The sequence below is a fragment of the Balaenoptera musculus genome, chromosome 9, assembly GCF_009873245.2.
Source record: "Balaenoptera musculus isolate JJ_BM4_2016_0621 chromosome 9, mBalMus1.pri.v3, whole genome shotgun sequence".
Classification (NCBI taxonomy): domain Eukaryota; kingdom Metazoa; phylum Chordata; class Mammalia; order Artiodactyla; family Balaenopteridae; genus Balaenoptera; species Balaenoptera musculus.
Window position 1 is genome coordinate 38,492,309 of NC_045793.1, and position 16,692 is coordinate 38,509,000.

Here is a 16,692-nt window from a genome sequence, read left to right on the forward strand (position 1 = left end):
CGTGGCCCTCACCACCCACCCCAGACTTGGCTTTGCAGTGATCTCTGTTAGTCCGAGTGAGAGCAGGGCCAAGGTTTTGACCCTCTGGGCCCTTCAAGTGCTTTGAAGGAGGGTTTCAAAGATAAGGTTCATGTGGAGCCCTGAGTTTTACCGATCATTTGGGGATAACTTGGGAGCAGAGAATAATAGTTATTTATCCTCCAGCTCATTTCTCTGTTTTTCTACACCATCCTGGCAGAAGTCTGTAGCTACATCTGGAAAGGGATGAGAGTGAGTGGGGTTTGGCTTGATGGGTTTATCTTTGCTGATTGTGTGATCTTCCCCAGAGTTCCAGGGTACCTCATCCACACGACACTGGTGTCTCGCAGAAATTATATCTGCGTGCATTTGGCTGGACCAGCTAACTGGTTTAATCTCCCTTTGTCACTTGATGTTGCAAAGGAATTTCCCAGTTTGCTCCACCTGCTCCTGGAGAGCATGTCACCAGCATGCTGGTCAGCATGAAGGACTTGCTGGTTACCCTCTCGAGTTTTCTGCTTTTGGTCCAATTTGAAACAGTGTGCACGTTGCCAAAATTTCAATAATACACATTGCTCTGGTGCATCTACTTTTCAGGACTTTGCGCCTTTTTGTTTAATATGTCAGGTAGAACCGTGTAAAACTGGCATTTTTGTGGGTTAAAAATTGAAACATATTGACCATTTCATATGTTTTAACGTAATCTAGGATTTAAAATGTAAAGTCCATTCACTAGAGATTTTTTGAGCCAATATTCCTCCTTTAATTCTTACTCGCATTTCGTCTTGCCAGTCTAGCATTTGTATTTACAAAGAGCTCCATAACGTAACTGCTTACTGTTTATTTTTTCCTTGCATTTTATTACAAAACCTATTTGCCATTTCTATTTGAAATCTAGTATAGACTTTTAAAACACTGTTTGAACCCTAAGGGTCTCTGCCCTTTTTCCCTTAAATATAATTGAATTCTTTGTTCCTAGCCTCATCGTAGCATATAAAAACATTTTTTTCAACGAAAAGTTTCAGTAATAAGATAATCATCTCATTTTCTAGAAGGTCTCACATGTTAGCATATTGCATCATAAAAATAGATTCTTGTGCCTTTCCAGAGGCTGCTGTTTAATCATATTGGAGACGGGGTCTTGCCACGCAGTGACCCAAATCTTTCTGCGCCTGAGAAAGGTGGGTATAAAGCCAGCCCCTTCATCGGTCCTGGAATGTGTAATGGTTTGTTTTGTCCTCATTTCCTCCAGTCTCCCATGTGTCTGTGCGGAAGGCAGATGTCCAGACCTTTAATGATCTGGACTAATTTGCTCTTTAGGAAATGAATGAAAGACAGTTATTTCTGATGCATTCTTCACAAACTGTGTTCTTGTAGGATTTAACGGCGGAATCAGAGCAAGGTAGGGACTCCTCTGTTTAATGACTTTTGGTGTCATTCAGTGAGTCACCGAGGCAAGGCCTGCGCTACCTGAAACAAAGTGGCCAATTAGGCTACTTGTTCAGCGCAATGAAAATAAGCACCTTCTCAGATCGATTCCCTGGTCCCACTTTGTGTCTGCCTTACAAAGTCCATTCTGCCAGCTCATCTGTCGTTTGCGGTGACTCAGGTGCTCTTTAAGAATTGCAATCCCGTGCATGATGGAGTGTGCCCTGCCTCAAGGTCACCTGAAAAAATGAGAAACAAACACATGCCTGGCAGTTCATAGCCAATTAGCATCGGTCTGTGCAACACAGCAGAGCAGGAAGAGCGGATTAAATGCGACTTCCTCGGCCAGGGGGGGCCGGGGGCTGGCAGCAAGGCACCCGCTCACCTCCTAGGGTCAGGCCTCAAAAAATCAGAGCAGTCCCCAGGCCAGTGAATTAAGAGTCACTAATGAAATATCCGTGTAAAGTGTATTGTAACTGTCCTCATTAAGAGCCCGACTGCATCGTCATTTGAGTACACCGATACGTTAAAAACTTTCCTTGCAAAATAGAAATCAGCAGAAGTGTAGCCAGCTATTTTAAAACACACATTTTGCTTTAAAGTTACAAGTCAGATATTGATCTTTGTCTGGAGAATTTAGGAACGTGGTCTTTTTCTCACCTTTTATACCAAAGAAAACCACAAAGCACATTTAAAAGGACTGGAGGAAAAGTATTTGACGAGTGGTAGTTCCATCCAATGAAAGTGGTAATATAAAGAATGGTAAAATGTTGAAATTCTAGATATGTCCAGCAGGTGGCAGTGTCTGTTCAGGGAGCAAGCTACCGGAACTCTCTAAAGGCTTGAGGTTGTAAACCTCATCACAGAGCGGCTATTTATAACCTTGTGTGTCTTGCCCTTGTTCCTAACGGGGTCGTTCCATATTTCTGCATCGCGCTGAAGCGTGGAGCAGGCAGATTACAAAAAAGGAATGATACCGTCAGTGCCCCAAATTATTTTTTTAGGACGTTCTTCACTATAGCCCATTGACTTTAGGAACAAGGGCCAGCAGTATGATGTGGTGTGGCTCTTCCTTGCCACTAATCCTGCCAGACAGTGGCGGTATTAGCGTGCCACTGCCTTCCCCCTTTCAGGGTACCGCTAGTCCAGAAGTCTCTACTAAAAATCAAGTTTTACAATAGTCTAGTGACTACATCTTCCATCTGTTATCCAGCATCTAAACAGATCTGTAATTCTCAACAAGTTTCTACACTCTCGTGTAGAGATGTATAGTTCTGTTTGACTGCTTGAGGGAAAGAAAGAGACATGCTGTCACCCAATTAAATATCAACTCTAACCGTGAGGTGGGCAGTTAAGTAAAAGTTTGGTATTTAGGAAGTTTGTTGTTGTTTTTTTTAATCCAGTTGATTTTTTCATTCTGGATAATTCTGACTTTCTTCTAAGATTTCGAGTGTTTACAGGGCAAAGTAGACCGTGTGTTTTTAGCTGTGTTATTCCCTTCCAGCTGTGAACCCCACCCCTAGCAGCTGGAGCCTGGACAGTGGGAAGGAAGCCAAGAACATGTCGGACGGTGGGAAACTTATCTCTCCCCCTGTCCCTCCAAGACCCACACAGACTGGTGGGTATTTGAAGCATTTAACAATCACTTTCATAAAATAACTTTTATTGACTACTCCAGCTTGTCCTGAATTCCTCAAAAAGGTAGGCATTTGGTGTCCAAGGTAAAAACCTTAGTAGTAGCTATATAATTTGTTTGTAGTGTTTCCCCTCTTTCCTGAACTCCTGTTACACTAAGTCAAGCAGTGCACCATTCCTAATAAACCCCACAGACAGATTTTGTAGAATGTTCTTTTCCTACATACCATCCTCAGAATTTAGGGGGTACCCTAACCTTGCTGAGACACTGGCATTTTTTCTATGCTATCCTGAGTCATCTCATTCTTATCAACCTTTACTAAGTCTAGCCACTTTCTTCAGGACTGACGCCCCAGTTTCAGGTAGCCCCTAAATAGGATTGACTAACTGTGATTTGGATAGGCTTGTGGAAAACAACTAACAGTGCATCCTTAGTATCTGCTGCTTAGACAGGTCTGTATTCAAGGGTCATATTTCTCAAAGGGTTCATTCAAGGCACTGAATCCCCTAGGGTGTTGGTTTAAGAAACAAAATTCTTGGGCTTAACCTCAGACCTACTGAATCAGAATTTTACTATTTCTGGGCCAAGACCCTAGAATCTGTATTTTACCACACCTTTCTAGACTTGAGAACCACTGAAAATTATTCTTAAGAAACTTCCTTCGTGAGTTTAGTTCCCCTTTCCTCCTGAACAAGCCGTTGCTTGGTGACCTGCATATGGGGGCGGTTTTTAAGAGGGGCTACCCTGCTTTACTTATTCTATCCTGGTGATGGGGAGAGTCTTTTCAACACTTAACATATATTTAGAGTAGTTTTGAAGCTTTACAAATACAACAGCCTAAAGGCAAGAGAAAATATGACCCTGTGTTTTTCATGGATTTTTCTGGATTGATCGTCCATGTTTCATTTGCTGTATTTTAGCATCTCATTTTTCTAGTTTCTTTTTTCACTATGAAAAATGACTCTCTCTCTTTTTAAAATAAACTATGTGCTACCCAGTTTGTTTTATACTCGCCAAAGCAAAAAGTCACCAATAGATTTGGAAAGACATGTGAGATCTCTAAACAGAAAAAGAAATAACTTTAGCCTTAATTGATACTCTGCATAAGTAGGTCAGTGTGACCATGGAAGTTTAAAACTCATCAACCAGTAATTGGTATTTCATTCATGATGTCCATATATTCAGGCAACCTCCAATTTAAACCTGGTTGTGTACCTAAAGTTGGGAACTCGAAAAGCATTTTCTAAGGAACAATAATATTCATGGTATTTAGGTTCCTGCTCATTCAGACTTGTAGACAAGGACGCTGATAGAACTATTTTAGGTCTTTCCAGAGAAACGTCACTGTAAACATGCAGTGCGCACAGGGGCTGCTGTACATCCCACAGTGACAGTGCCGGGGAACGCCTAAGCTGAGAGGAAGAGGGTCCCAAGTAATAGTAAACCTTGACTTCTGCCAGACATACCATTCCCAATCAAGATCTGCTTCTCTATACGTGCATGTTTTTCTTCCATACTCAACACCCATAATTGATGCCATAGGAGAACTAACAAACAGTGGTGATGGAACATGGCACACGCTGACAGCATGCCCTAGCGTGTAAGATGGAGGCCATACAACCCCACAGTGTGGGGACCAGCCACTCTTCCTGGTCCCTTAGGCTCAGAGTGCACAGATGACCGTACCTCTGCCCGGTTAACTTGGCAGGGCTTCCTCCCCTTCTGCACTGATTGCTGTCATGGTCTGTCCTCATGTCATCATGTGTGGTCACTGTTGGGGGGCTCTGTAACTGTCTCTCTTCCCTTCAGCCTTTCTGTAGTTTTCTTATGAGTTTCAGCCCTCACTGTGACATCTGGGAGAATGGCAGCTCGTCACAGAGCCACGAACTCTGAGCTCATTGAAACCTCTGTAGGCAGAATTGGGAAATCCGGCTTATACGCACCATGTTGACGGTGTCACGGCAGGCTTTTAGTTTGTGTGGTTATGCTTTACAGAGCTCGATTTGACCCACAAGCGCACACACAGAGCAGTGCCATCAAACAAGCTGTGTCCCGGGTGTAGGGCTTGAAAATCTGGTGGGAGAAACAAAGAGGGGGTTTTTCTTTGCCTTGATGATAAAATCCACAGGGTACCACCTCCCAGAGATAAAGGGAAGACCCAAGTACAAACATTAGGGAGAAAAATGGAAAACTTCTTACCTCTTGTAGGATATGGCCAAGGGTTTCCTGTCAATTTCAGGAATACTGGGGGATGGAAGAGGAGGCTGATGTCAGTATATTCCTGGGGACCTGTTCTAAGCTGTCTGGATGACTTGGGTCTTCCCATTCCTGCTCAGGGCCAAAGTCAGCAGTTATTTCCCAAAGTCTGCTCCCTGGCACCTCACACCTAAAAGCACCTTTTGAAATAGACCAAGCAGCAGAGAAGCATCTGGACTTTGAGGAAGTGGAAAGGACTTTGGACCAGCTTGGGGTCCCGTCACTGTGGTTAAAGCATCATGTATACACTGGTGACTTTTCACTAATTACCCCATGTCTTGGAGCTGCCATCGTTTGTGAAGAATCCGTTTTGGGTGGGCACCATTTAGTCGCTCCCCACCCCCCTTGCCTAGACCCTTGTGCACTAGATCATCTGTATGGGTTTGTACACACAGAGGGCTTTTGCAGGTAGTCAGCTGTCTGGTTTCCTGAATTGAAATGATCTCTCTTTACAGCTTCACCAGCAAGACACATGGCGTCGGTATCCCCATCACCTGCTGGGCGATCTCCATTGAAGGTACAGGCTCTTGTTTAGATTGAAGCTAGAGATTGGCCCCGTGTTACTTTTTCCCCTGGTACGTCAATGAGGTGCTTTCGTCTGCACAGACCAGGCAAAGAACATATAAAGAAGGGGGAGAGGAAGATGGGTAAGAAAACAGCACTAGGCTTTCCCTTTGGGGAGCCTGCCATTTGTTTTCAGATTATTAGGCTTTTTCTCCAAATGGTGGCAAGAGAATGTACAAACTAGAGTGAGAATATACACTGAATTAGGAAAGAAATGGTCCCCATGTATCTCCTAGGGCATTTTCAGCCTGGTCTTTTGGTTTAAGGGACATCAAAAACAAACACGTATACTGAAAAACAATCATCAAGATCTACTACTCTCCAGTGCTTTTTTCATCAGCCTCACCTATTTTGAAAACGCCAAAGTCAACTTTTCCTCTTTTAATATTTTATACCAAGGTTTCCATTTACATTAGAGATACACACTTGATCATGCAAAACAAGGCAGTAAAATGAATTTTAAAATTTCTGGGAAACAAACTGGAAAGCTTTAAAGGTCAGACATCTGATCTGATATGTAGACATAGGCTACTTAACATCTCCAAACATACAAAATCCCTCGTGAAGGTAAAGAATAATATTTAGGGATTTCCCTGGTGGCGCAGTGGTTAAGAATCCGCCTGCCAATGCAGGGGACACGGGTTTGATCCCTGGTCTGGGAAGATCCCACATGCCGTGGAGCAACTAAGCCCGTGTGCCACAACTGCTGAGCCTGCGCTCTGGAGCCCACGAGCCACAACTACTGAGCCCACGCACCACAACTGCTGAAGCCCGTGCGCCTAGAGCCCGTGCTCCACAACAAGAGAAGCCACTACGATGAGAAGCCCACATACCGCAACGAAGAGTAGCCCCCGCTCGCCGCAACTAGAGAAAGCCCACGCACAGCAATGAAGACCCAATGCAGCCAAAAATTTTAAAAATTAATTTAAAAAAAAATAATAATATTTAGTCTCTATCCAAATTGAATCAGACTGGCTGCAAGGATTATCAGTACATTCAGAGGTAGGTGTTCAGAGCTGCTATGCCAGAGGCTAATATGAGGTTGAAGTGAGTGTTGAAAGAATGATTTTGTAACTGAATGACTTAGGATTTACACACTCCATGTCCTTTTTGTTGATGAGACATTTCTAACTAATGTAAAAGAAAAGGACAAATTAGCTTCTACAAACACATGGGATCACATTGTGATCCCATACATCTGTGGTGCTAAGGATTGTTGCTGGTAGAAATTGAGAATCTGGAAGGAAATCCCCCCCCAAACGGAGGAAATTGCAAAGAAGTGGGATTTTGTTTGCATTGCCAACATTGCCGATGTCAAAATTTGCTGGTGGGTGCAAATTATTTGCTAGTTTGGTTGTCATTCTGCAGAGCAGCTATTAATTGTAAAGTACATGGGACTGCATTCACCCTGGAAGCCATAGACTGTCATCTTGATGTGATGGGAACAAAAGCAACATGGTGTTTCCGCATCGTTACACTTCCCCTTGCTTGCAAAGAGCCCCACATGTTGCTATGGAATTCACATATGCATTTTTTAACTTGATTGTGCAGAGTAGTAATAAGATAAGACTAGGAATTGATTCTTAAAAAATAGAAAGAATCGAAGGGCTGAAAATATTCAAGTAGCCACCAAATAGTTAGCAAAGTGGTGTATACTGTCTCTCCACAGACCTGCCTGTGTTCTTACCGGCCATTGGTAGCTTCATAGCCGTATTTTTACAAAATAGGTTTGAAGAGAAAATGGGTGGAACATTTGTGCTGTAACTCCTGGGTTACATTAGAGGGCGTAGTGCTACCAAGTTACTAGCTTTGCTGTGCTTAGAATGCAGAAAACTCCTTGACTGATAGTTTTATCAGCAATTAAATGATGGAATTAACCCCTTGAAGACTCAGCTTACCTGCCTTATTTTGAACTTAGTGTCTAGTTTTTAACAAAAAATTGCAGTGAATTTGGATCTCTTAATTGGCCATGCTTAACTTTAGGCTCCTGCTAAATGAAAGGATTTGTGTCTACTAACATTGTTTTTGTTTCAAAAGAGAGACCAAGGTAAAAACCACTTCTTGGTTTTATAGGCCGTTTATGTGATGATACATGAAAAAAAATGGTCTATGGTCAAATAAGTTTAGGAAACACTGGGCTGAACAAAGTTATTTGGGTTGCTTTGTTATAAGACTTTAAGAAGCTAATATGCTTTGAATGGACTCAAGGAGTACACAGGGTGCAGTATTTCCCAGTGGAACCCTTAGGGAAGTAGCACATTCCGATGCCAGCGGGGCTAGACAGCTAACAAATGAGTGAAGGAGGCCAGGAGGCCTCAACGTGTTGGGGTGGGAATGGTGGGAAACTGAAGAATTCATGCCCCATCCAAAGGGGACAGCCCTGCTCAGCTTCAAAATATTATCTCCAGTAAGAGAAAGTGAGCAGTTGTTGCTAGAACTCCCAGTGGTTCTGCTGAGCTAGAAAGGGAAGTGGTACCTCCAACGGGTTTTGGTTTGGTTTGGTTTTTGCCAGTTTCCTATCTATCTTTCAAACCATGGGACTAATGATATGCCTCTGCATTTTCTCCCTGAGTGCTTTTATCCTCTTTCTGTCCTGACCATGATGAGGAGTAAAGTGGGCAGTAAGGTTGAACTGAATGGGCTGGCGGCCCTGGCAGATAAATGCCTGATGTATATGTGCGGTTCTGAGGCACGCTGGCACTCAGATTTGAGTCTGGGTGTCTGCATGAGTCTTCCAGGGCCGACAGAGCAAAACCCCACGGACTGGGAGGGCTTCAACACAGAAATGTATTTTCTCACGGTTCTGGAGGCTCCAGGTCCAAGATCAAGGTGCCACCATTCTCGGTTTCTCCTGCGGCCTCTCTCCTTGGCTTGCAGACGGCCACCTTCTCCTTATGTCCTCAGGGTCTTTTCTCTGTGGGCATGCGTCTTTGGTGTCTCTTTGCATCCAATTTTTTTTTTCCTAAAAGGATACCAGATTGGGTTGGGGTCCACCCTGAGGGCCTCAATTTCACTTACCACTTCTTTAAAGGCTGTGTCTCCAAATGCAGGCACATGGTGGGTGGTGGGTCAGGGGGTAGGGCTTCAACCTGTGGATGGGTGGGGGACGCAGTGGGGCTCATCACAGTGTCAGTGACTCTCTGCTGTGTCTCCCCCACCCCTCCCTTTCCACTCCGCACAGGGCTCCGTGCAGTCTTTCACCCCCTCCCCGGTGGAGTATCACTCCCCAGGACTCATCTCCATCTCCAACTCCCCCGTCCTGTCCGGCAGCTACAGCAGTGGGATTTCGTCCCTCAGCCGGTGTAGCACGTCGGAAACCTCAGGCTTTGAAAATCAGGTGAACGAACAGTCGGTGGCGCCGGGGTCGGGGTCAGGCCACAGCGGGTCCGAGGAGCCGGTGCGCAGGGAGAGCAAGACGCCGCCGCCGTACAGCGTGTACGAGCGGACACTGCGGCGCCCGGTCCCGCTACCTCACAGCCTGGCCATCCCCGTCACGGCGGAACCGCCCGCCTTGCCCCCCAAGCCTCTGGCGGCGCGATCGGGACACCTGGAGAACGGGACCAGGAGGACGGACCCCGGCCCGCGGCCCAGACCCCTGCCCCGGAAAGTCTCCCAGTTATAAGAAGTCCCTTTCCTATTTCCCTGCGATGAATTCTCTGCCGTTTACAAGAAATAAGAGGTATGGTGAGAAGACATTTAGTGTAGGCACTTTAATAACTTACTCAGATTTGTCTTTAGATGAATGGAATTAAAACTCGCTTGTTAATAGAATGTTGTTGCACAATATTAAAAGTTACTGATCTCAAACGCCAGGTGTTCCAAGTATGGCTGAATTTTCATTACAGCGTTTCTCATTTGGAAGTGATAAATAGTAATAAAGCCTTCTTTTGTATCTTTTTATGTTCACTTTTTTTACATAGTTTAATCTTAAAACCAGTACAATATTGTCGAACAATACGAAGCGTGATAATGTTGTATACTTTTTACTGAATACTTGAGATTTCAAGAAAGCTTATTAAGTCATTGTACATCCTAACAAACACAGTAGTCCTTATTTTAGAAGACTTCTGTAAATAAGGTGAGATTTCTGGCTCTTTCTATGAACAGACTGATGAATGCACATCTTCAGAATTAAAAGTTAAAGCAAGCTAGTGAGACAGTAAACTTAAGGGGTTGCAAGGATTGGGACTGGAAGTGGTTTTGTTCTTGAAGCAAAATACTTCTTTAAGGTTGCTTTTCACCTTGGCTGCTGTCTACATTCTTAAAACGCTACTTTACCAATTGGTTGGTAAACCCTTTAGTACCCTGGCACCATGGTATCTACTGTATTTCTTTTCAAGGTGCAATTTACTTCCAGAGTTCCAATCAGGTAGATGAAGCAAAAGACCCCAGGAGAAATGTTTACTTGAATCTTGTGCTTCCTCACTTGATAGTTTCCTATACCAAATTTGTCACTGAAGAAGAACAGATGTTCATGTGTTAAGTAGGCACAAATTAATGTGTCCCATTAGCAAGAATTCAGGAATCAATACAGGACAGCAGTAAATTAATAGAGTAAATGAAGAAAAGAAACAGAGAGAAAATATATTAGCATGATTAAATGGCAAAAGGACTTTCAAAAGGCAAGGACATTAACTTTCAATCCTGCACAAAATAAGGAATTCCTCACAACTCTCCATTATTACTGGTGGAGCTTGTCTTCTTAGCTAATCCTGTTGTCCTTTTGTTGAAGGAGGATGGCTGTAGACCACTCTAGCTTGAATACTGCAACACAGCATCTTAGATCTAGATAGGGACACTCATGCCACAGTCATAGGAGTGTGAAAAAAGCACCTTGTATGTGGTAACGTATTTTGTATCTTTGTTTTCTTTACTGACTGTTTATAACACTCAACTGACAATAGATATGAACTGTATTTTAAATCATACTGTTGAATATTTTCCCTCTTCTGTTGGGAAGCTCATTTTAGTTTAACTGTGTTTGTTTTTGTTGATAGCTTACCTGGAAGGCAGTGACAACTTTTTTATATTCCCTTAATGAAACCATTCAGCAGGTATACGCTGTTGAGGCTGGTTATAGAGGTTTTCTATAATAAATGTTCAAGTATTTTTGTACATAACTGGTTAATTTTAATAAGAGATACCATTATGTGTAAAAAAAAAAGTAAAAATAAAAGCAAACTGTTGTGGAAGCAGTATGATTGTTATAATTATGCCAAATACTTTATGTACGGAAAAAAATATTTGTACATATGTGCTTCTAACAATAATTCTGCCATATTGACTTTACAGTTTTGAATGTCAGAAAATTAATATATGTTAAAATATTTATGTTTAGTGAAATTTTTCATAATAGAGAAAAGGAACATGAATTTTAGCTTTGTATCTTGCAAGTTTTTCGGTTGAAAATTTCTTGAACTAGCTTTTGCTTTTGATGATAACACTTTGTGTTTGTAATCACATCCTTAAGTATATATATATCTATATATATATAGATATCTATATAGATATCTATATATATATAGATATCTATATAGATATCTATATATATAGGAAGATCCGTATTTCTGTTGCTTTAAAGAAGTAAAGACTTCCTTCCATTTAAATAAGGTGACATGCATAAGATAACAAAGCTTCTTTGATTTCCTTTTCCTCTGTAATTTAATAGATTCCTTGACTAGTGCTTGGGCACAGTATAAATCAGTGTTATTTGCTCTTGAAGCCATTTAAAAAAAAAATTTTTTTTTTGGCAATGAACAGTTGATCATGTGTGTGTATTTCTGAAGCAGCTATATAGCAGAACATTTCAAGAGATTCTGTTAGCCCAGATGTTAATGTTGGTTGCTGCTGAATGGTAAATATTAAATAAAATTACCTGATTAATCTTGATATTTGTCTTTATTCCTGTCATCAGCATATCTTTACCTGGAACAGAAGCTGTGTAAATAACTGCCAAGTGTACAAAAGGAATAGTTAGTTGAGTGCTGCTTTTGCCAGTTGGGCAAACTATCTGCCTGCCTGCTTTCCTCCTGATTTTCATAAAATGATTGATTTATAGGAAATACATTTAACACTGCAAAATCCACTGACTACCAAATTTGTTAATAAACCCTGGCTTTTAATTTTGTGAGATGCGTCGATGCTGTGTTAGATTTACAACATTTATGTCACTCAGTGCTAAGCAAGGCCCTGTCTAAAGCCTCTGTTCCATTAAATACTAAAACCCATTTAAAGGTCATTGTCCATGTCTTCCTGATTATTTCTCAACATTGATTTTAGAGCATTTTGGGATCATTTTCATTACCACTGAACCCACGAGTCTTTCGATTCTACAAGCCTCATTACAATATGAATAGCTTCTTTTCCTACCTTAGTAGTCTTCTCTTCAAATTGATATTTTCTCTACAAAACACAACAAAGAAAATAACAAGTTACACAGCTTTGCCTTTATTTGATCTTTACACATTAAAAGATGGCTTTATCATCAGAATAAATACTTAGTTATTGAATGAAATAAACCTTGTCCTCATTACATAAGGATACCATTAAAAAGACTTGAAAATTTGACAGAATACCAATCCCCCAACATAACTATTATTTTTACATATTCCTTTTGTCTTTTTCTTTATGCATATATGGCATAGTTTTCCTACTTTGTTGAGTGCTGGTTCCCCAAGTATCCCAACACAATCTAATGATAATACAGGGCTGAGATCACTGCCCACTGCCATAAGGGGGAGTACCACCTCAACAGAGCTTTGGCAGGGTCTTAGAGAGGCAAGGGCAAGATCAGATTTTATTGAAATTCTGGAGTTTTGTTTAAGGTACATCGTTCAATGAGCAGACCTTAAGATTGGGTAGAGATCATGATATAATTCTTGAGGGTTGGTTAGAAACAACAGGATTGAGGGGTTCTGTTAACTGATACTTTCTATTGACAATTTGATGGGTCTGTTGAGAAATTACGTTATGAAAAATAAACTTATTTACCTGGCAAAGAGACTCCTGGAAAAGTTATGCCAGCAAACATTGGAATAGTGAGGTCATGTTCAAGTAGACATAAGCTGTATAGAGTAGATGGTTTCAGTTTTCAACATGTGTATTTTACATAGTGCTAATCACAGTGTACCTGGATGGACTACTCTTATTTTTTGTTTAATGTTACAGTATTTTCATGTTATTACATGTACATAAAAAGCAAAGTATATATTCCCACCATTTACTTAGCCATTCCCCTATTAATGGACATGATATCATTTCCAGTTTTTCACTACTACAAATAATACCACTGGGACTCTTCTGACATACAGCTTTTTCCATGTTTTGGGTTATTTCTTTAGCATGCAGTCCTAGACTAAAATTGCGAAGGCAAGGGAAGGATGATTTTTGTAGTTATCTTGCATACTGGCAAATTATTTCCCAAAAGAGTTGTACCAATTTTAGTGCCACCAGCAATATTTTTCCAAGATTAGATATTGATGGAGTGATTTTTTGCTGTGTGGGAAGAAAATATTGCTGCCTTACCTAAACTTTGAGAAAATGTTACTAAACCAGTTAAGTATTTTACAGAATTGTGTGTAAGGAAGTTGATATCCTACAAAGAAAATGAAAAGGAGAGATGAGACAACATTAAAGTAACAGGCACTAACAGTATAGCACCTACTGAAAATACTTCATCTCAGAGAAGAGCTTGCTAGGAAGGCATTTTAGATCCTCTATTTGTATAGAATACTAGAAAATCCCCAACATTCTGAACACAGGTACCATCTCACTTATCCAGTTTACCCCTGTCATTCGCAATCAGTGAAGAAGCCAAAAACCTAGAAATGAGGACACTGACCTGAACAACCATAATAAATGCCACTGTCAACTGAGTGCAGTGTCCCAAAGACAATGAGGCTAATGAAATGCTTGATGTGTTTGAATTTACTGAGAGGAGATTATACTTTTGTAAGAAGTTGAGGGATGGATAAGAGAGGTACCTGGAAAGCTATGCAAGTCAAGGGGGAAGAAATGAACTCCAGAAAAAACAAAAAAAATGTTTAGATAAGTAACGTAATTATAGTATACCATGGGGGTCAGCTATACATAATATTTACATAGTCATGGAAATGCAAAATATATATTGGTCTAACTCCAAATTACATTGGAAGGATGAGGGTAAGGAAGGAATCTGTGTATATGGAGAATAACAAATTCTCATCTTCCATATAGTGATGTCAATCAGTAATGCCTAAAATTTAAAGACAATCAAAAAGTAGCAATTTAATATACTTTAATTTAGATATAAGAGCAAAAGTTAAGAAATAACTTGAAAATGATGGCCCCTCTGGAGTGAAAATGGCTGCAGGACAGGAATGTTGCAGGAAACTCCTGGTTTTCAGAATGGTTTAAACAACTATATGCGTATTTGACTGTGATATATTTTAAGAGATTTTTAAAAATGATTCCTACAACATTCATTCAGATACCACCACACTGGTTTCACTTCTCTTATTTGTTTTCCCTCCAAATCCAAAACAGATGTGGATTTGGAGCTCTTTGAGAAGCACATACAGAGTTTGCCAGGAGATTTCTACTTCACAGGCATGGATGTGGCAGATAGTAGGAAGTGAAGGGGAGGAGTTTCTGGTCCTATATGAAACTCCTCTGGGAGAAGTGATTGGCAGTAATACAAGCAAATTTTAATTCCATTCATGACTAAAGCCCATCCGTTAAGTCATTTGCAATAGGTTTAAGGGGCTGGCTCCTCTTTGTTCTTTAGTAGCAGCACTAAGCAGCCAATAGAAACAATTTTTAGACAGGTCTGAAAAGAATTCTGCACATATCGCCAGTTTACAAGTTCCGTTTGTGTCAATAATGTGAATTTTCTCATCCTGAAAGAAGCACACACAGGTCTTAGTGTGACTGACTTGGGAACAAGAGGCAACAGTCCCACATTATTTCCCTCCAAGAGGGAGAAAATTAGCTTATTAGAAAATAATTAATTCTTTTTAAAAAGGTAAATACACAGTGAGCATCAAAAGAACTTCAAGCCTGAAATGAAACTTGGCAGAGGGTCTCCTGGTACATCCATCATCGCTCCCCTCACTATACCTCAATCTCTTGCCTCACCACCTACAACTTACCCGAGTCCTTGTTCCAAACCCAGAAAAAGGGGCTCCCCTCATCAGAATTATGCTCTCTACCCATGAGTTGATCCCACCTCACCTCCCTCTGAATCCTTCCATGTCTATGAGGAAGTGAGGGGGAATCTGGCTGTGACCTTTGATCTTATTAATGCAACTGATCTGATGGCTGGGCCTGAAGACAAGAACAAATATAACTAAATGTTTACCAACTTCAGTTAACTTTTCTTTTCTCCCTTTTTTATTCCTTTTGGTAAGGCAACTGAGCTTAAGAATTTACAAGTTGGCATGAAATTTCAAAATTTATGTAAGTCAGAGAAAAATATAGCCAAGATAAAAGAGCAAACAGACTAAAACAACATTTGCACCATATATGACAATGTTAATATCCTTATGAAGAATTCACCTAAATTGATTTTAAAAAATAATAATTAAGACTGTTAAGAGACATAAGTATTGGAAAGGAAGGGAGAAAATATGCTAATAGGCAAAAAAATAATTTACAAAAGATGAACCATAAACAAACATAGTAAAATAACTAACTGAACTACTAATCAAAGAAAAACAAATGAAAACAACAATAAAGTAACATTTGTTGCTTATGAAATTAGCTATATGTATAAAATGACAGCACCCAATTCTGGGAAGAGTATGGTGACAAGTTGTCCTCATTGATATAGCTGGTGGCACTAAATTAGGAAAACCTTTTTGAAATGCAATTTGGCAGTATGGATCCAGAATCTAAAAAATAGTCATGTCCTTTGAGCCATAACTCATGACTGGAAATCTATGAGAAGAAAATAATTCAAAATGCAACATGGGTATATGGAGAAACAACAGGCAAAAATTTAAAGTCATAGAAATGTTAGTATGGAGATGGCTACATAAAATATAACATCCAATCAAAAGAATGGGGGGTGGAGTCAAGATGGCGTACTAGGAGGATGCAGAATTCACATCTCCTCACAACTAGGGCACCTACCAGGAACCGATGGGGGACCACAGACACCTAAGGGGACGGGAGGAACCCCCAGTGACTGGGTAGGACGTGGGGCGTGGCAGGAGTGAAGAGGGAGGAGAAGGGGAGGCGGGACGGGACTGGTGCCTCTGAGGGGCGTCTGGGGGAGGGGAAGGGATCCCATGCCCAAAGGGGGAAATTGGGGAACCATTGGGAGGGCAGAGGATCAAAAGGCATCATGGCCATGTTTCCCCTGTCCACTTGGACACCCAGAAACCTGTTGAGATCCCGGGCCTGATCCTCTGCCCACTGAGGCCCCCTCCATCCATGCGGGTCCTGAGGGAGTGGGAGGGAGGGAAGGGGGAGCAAACGTAAAGGCCAGACCTCCAGACCAGGACCCCTGAGGGGTGGCTGGGGGAGGGAAGGAGTTCCTACACCCAGTGGGACCCACCCACGTTTAGGGGTCCAGTGGCGATGGGGGAGACCCTGGGGGAGACAGTGGAGGAGGGAATGAAGGAACAGAAGGGAACGGGGCCAGTGCTTTCCCTGTCCACTTAGGCACCGGGAAGCCTGTTGGGCTCCTGGGCCTAATCCTCTGCCCTCGGAGCCTCCCTCCTGCCACACAGAGCCCAAGCCCCGCTCTTACACCCCCTCCCAGGACCCTACGTCTACACTCGGAGACACCCTCCAACAAGCTGGGCCTA

General features: G+C 41.7%; 1 protein-coding gene across 2 annotated transcripts in view; it reads left to right on the top strand.

Annotated features, from left to right (window-relative positions):
- DOCK4 (dedicator of cytokinesis 4) overlaps nucleotides 1-11,791 on the top strand; it is a 506,020-nt gene extending 494,229 nt beyond the window's left edge. For both annotated transcript variants that reach the window (XM_036863604.1, XM_036863605.1), the window contains exons 49-52: nucleotides 1,127-1,199; nucleotides 2,951-3,064; nucleotides 5,794-5,855; nucleotides 9,084-11,791. In XM_036863604.1, the coding sequence (XP_036719499.1) occupies nucleotides 1,127-1,199; nucleotides 2,951-3,064; nucleotides 5,794-5,855; nucleotides 9,084-9,524 (690 nt within the window). In that variant the 3' untranslated portion in view covers nucleotides 9,525-11,791. The remainder of the gene's footprint in view (nucleotides 1-1,126; nucleotides 1,200-2,950; nucleotides 3,065-5,793; nucleotides 5,856-9,083) is intronic.
- Nucleotides 11,792-16,692: the final 4,901 nt, after the last annotated feature.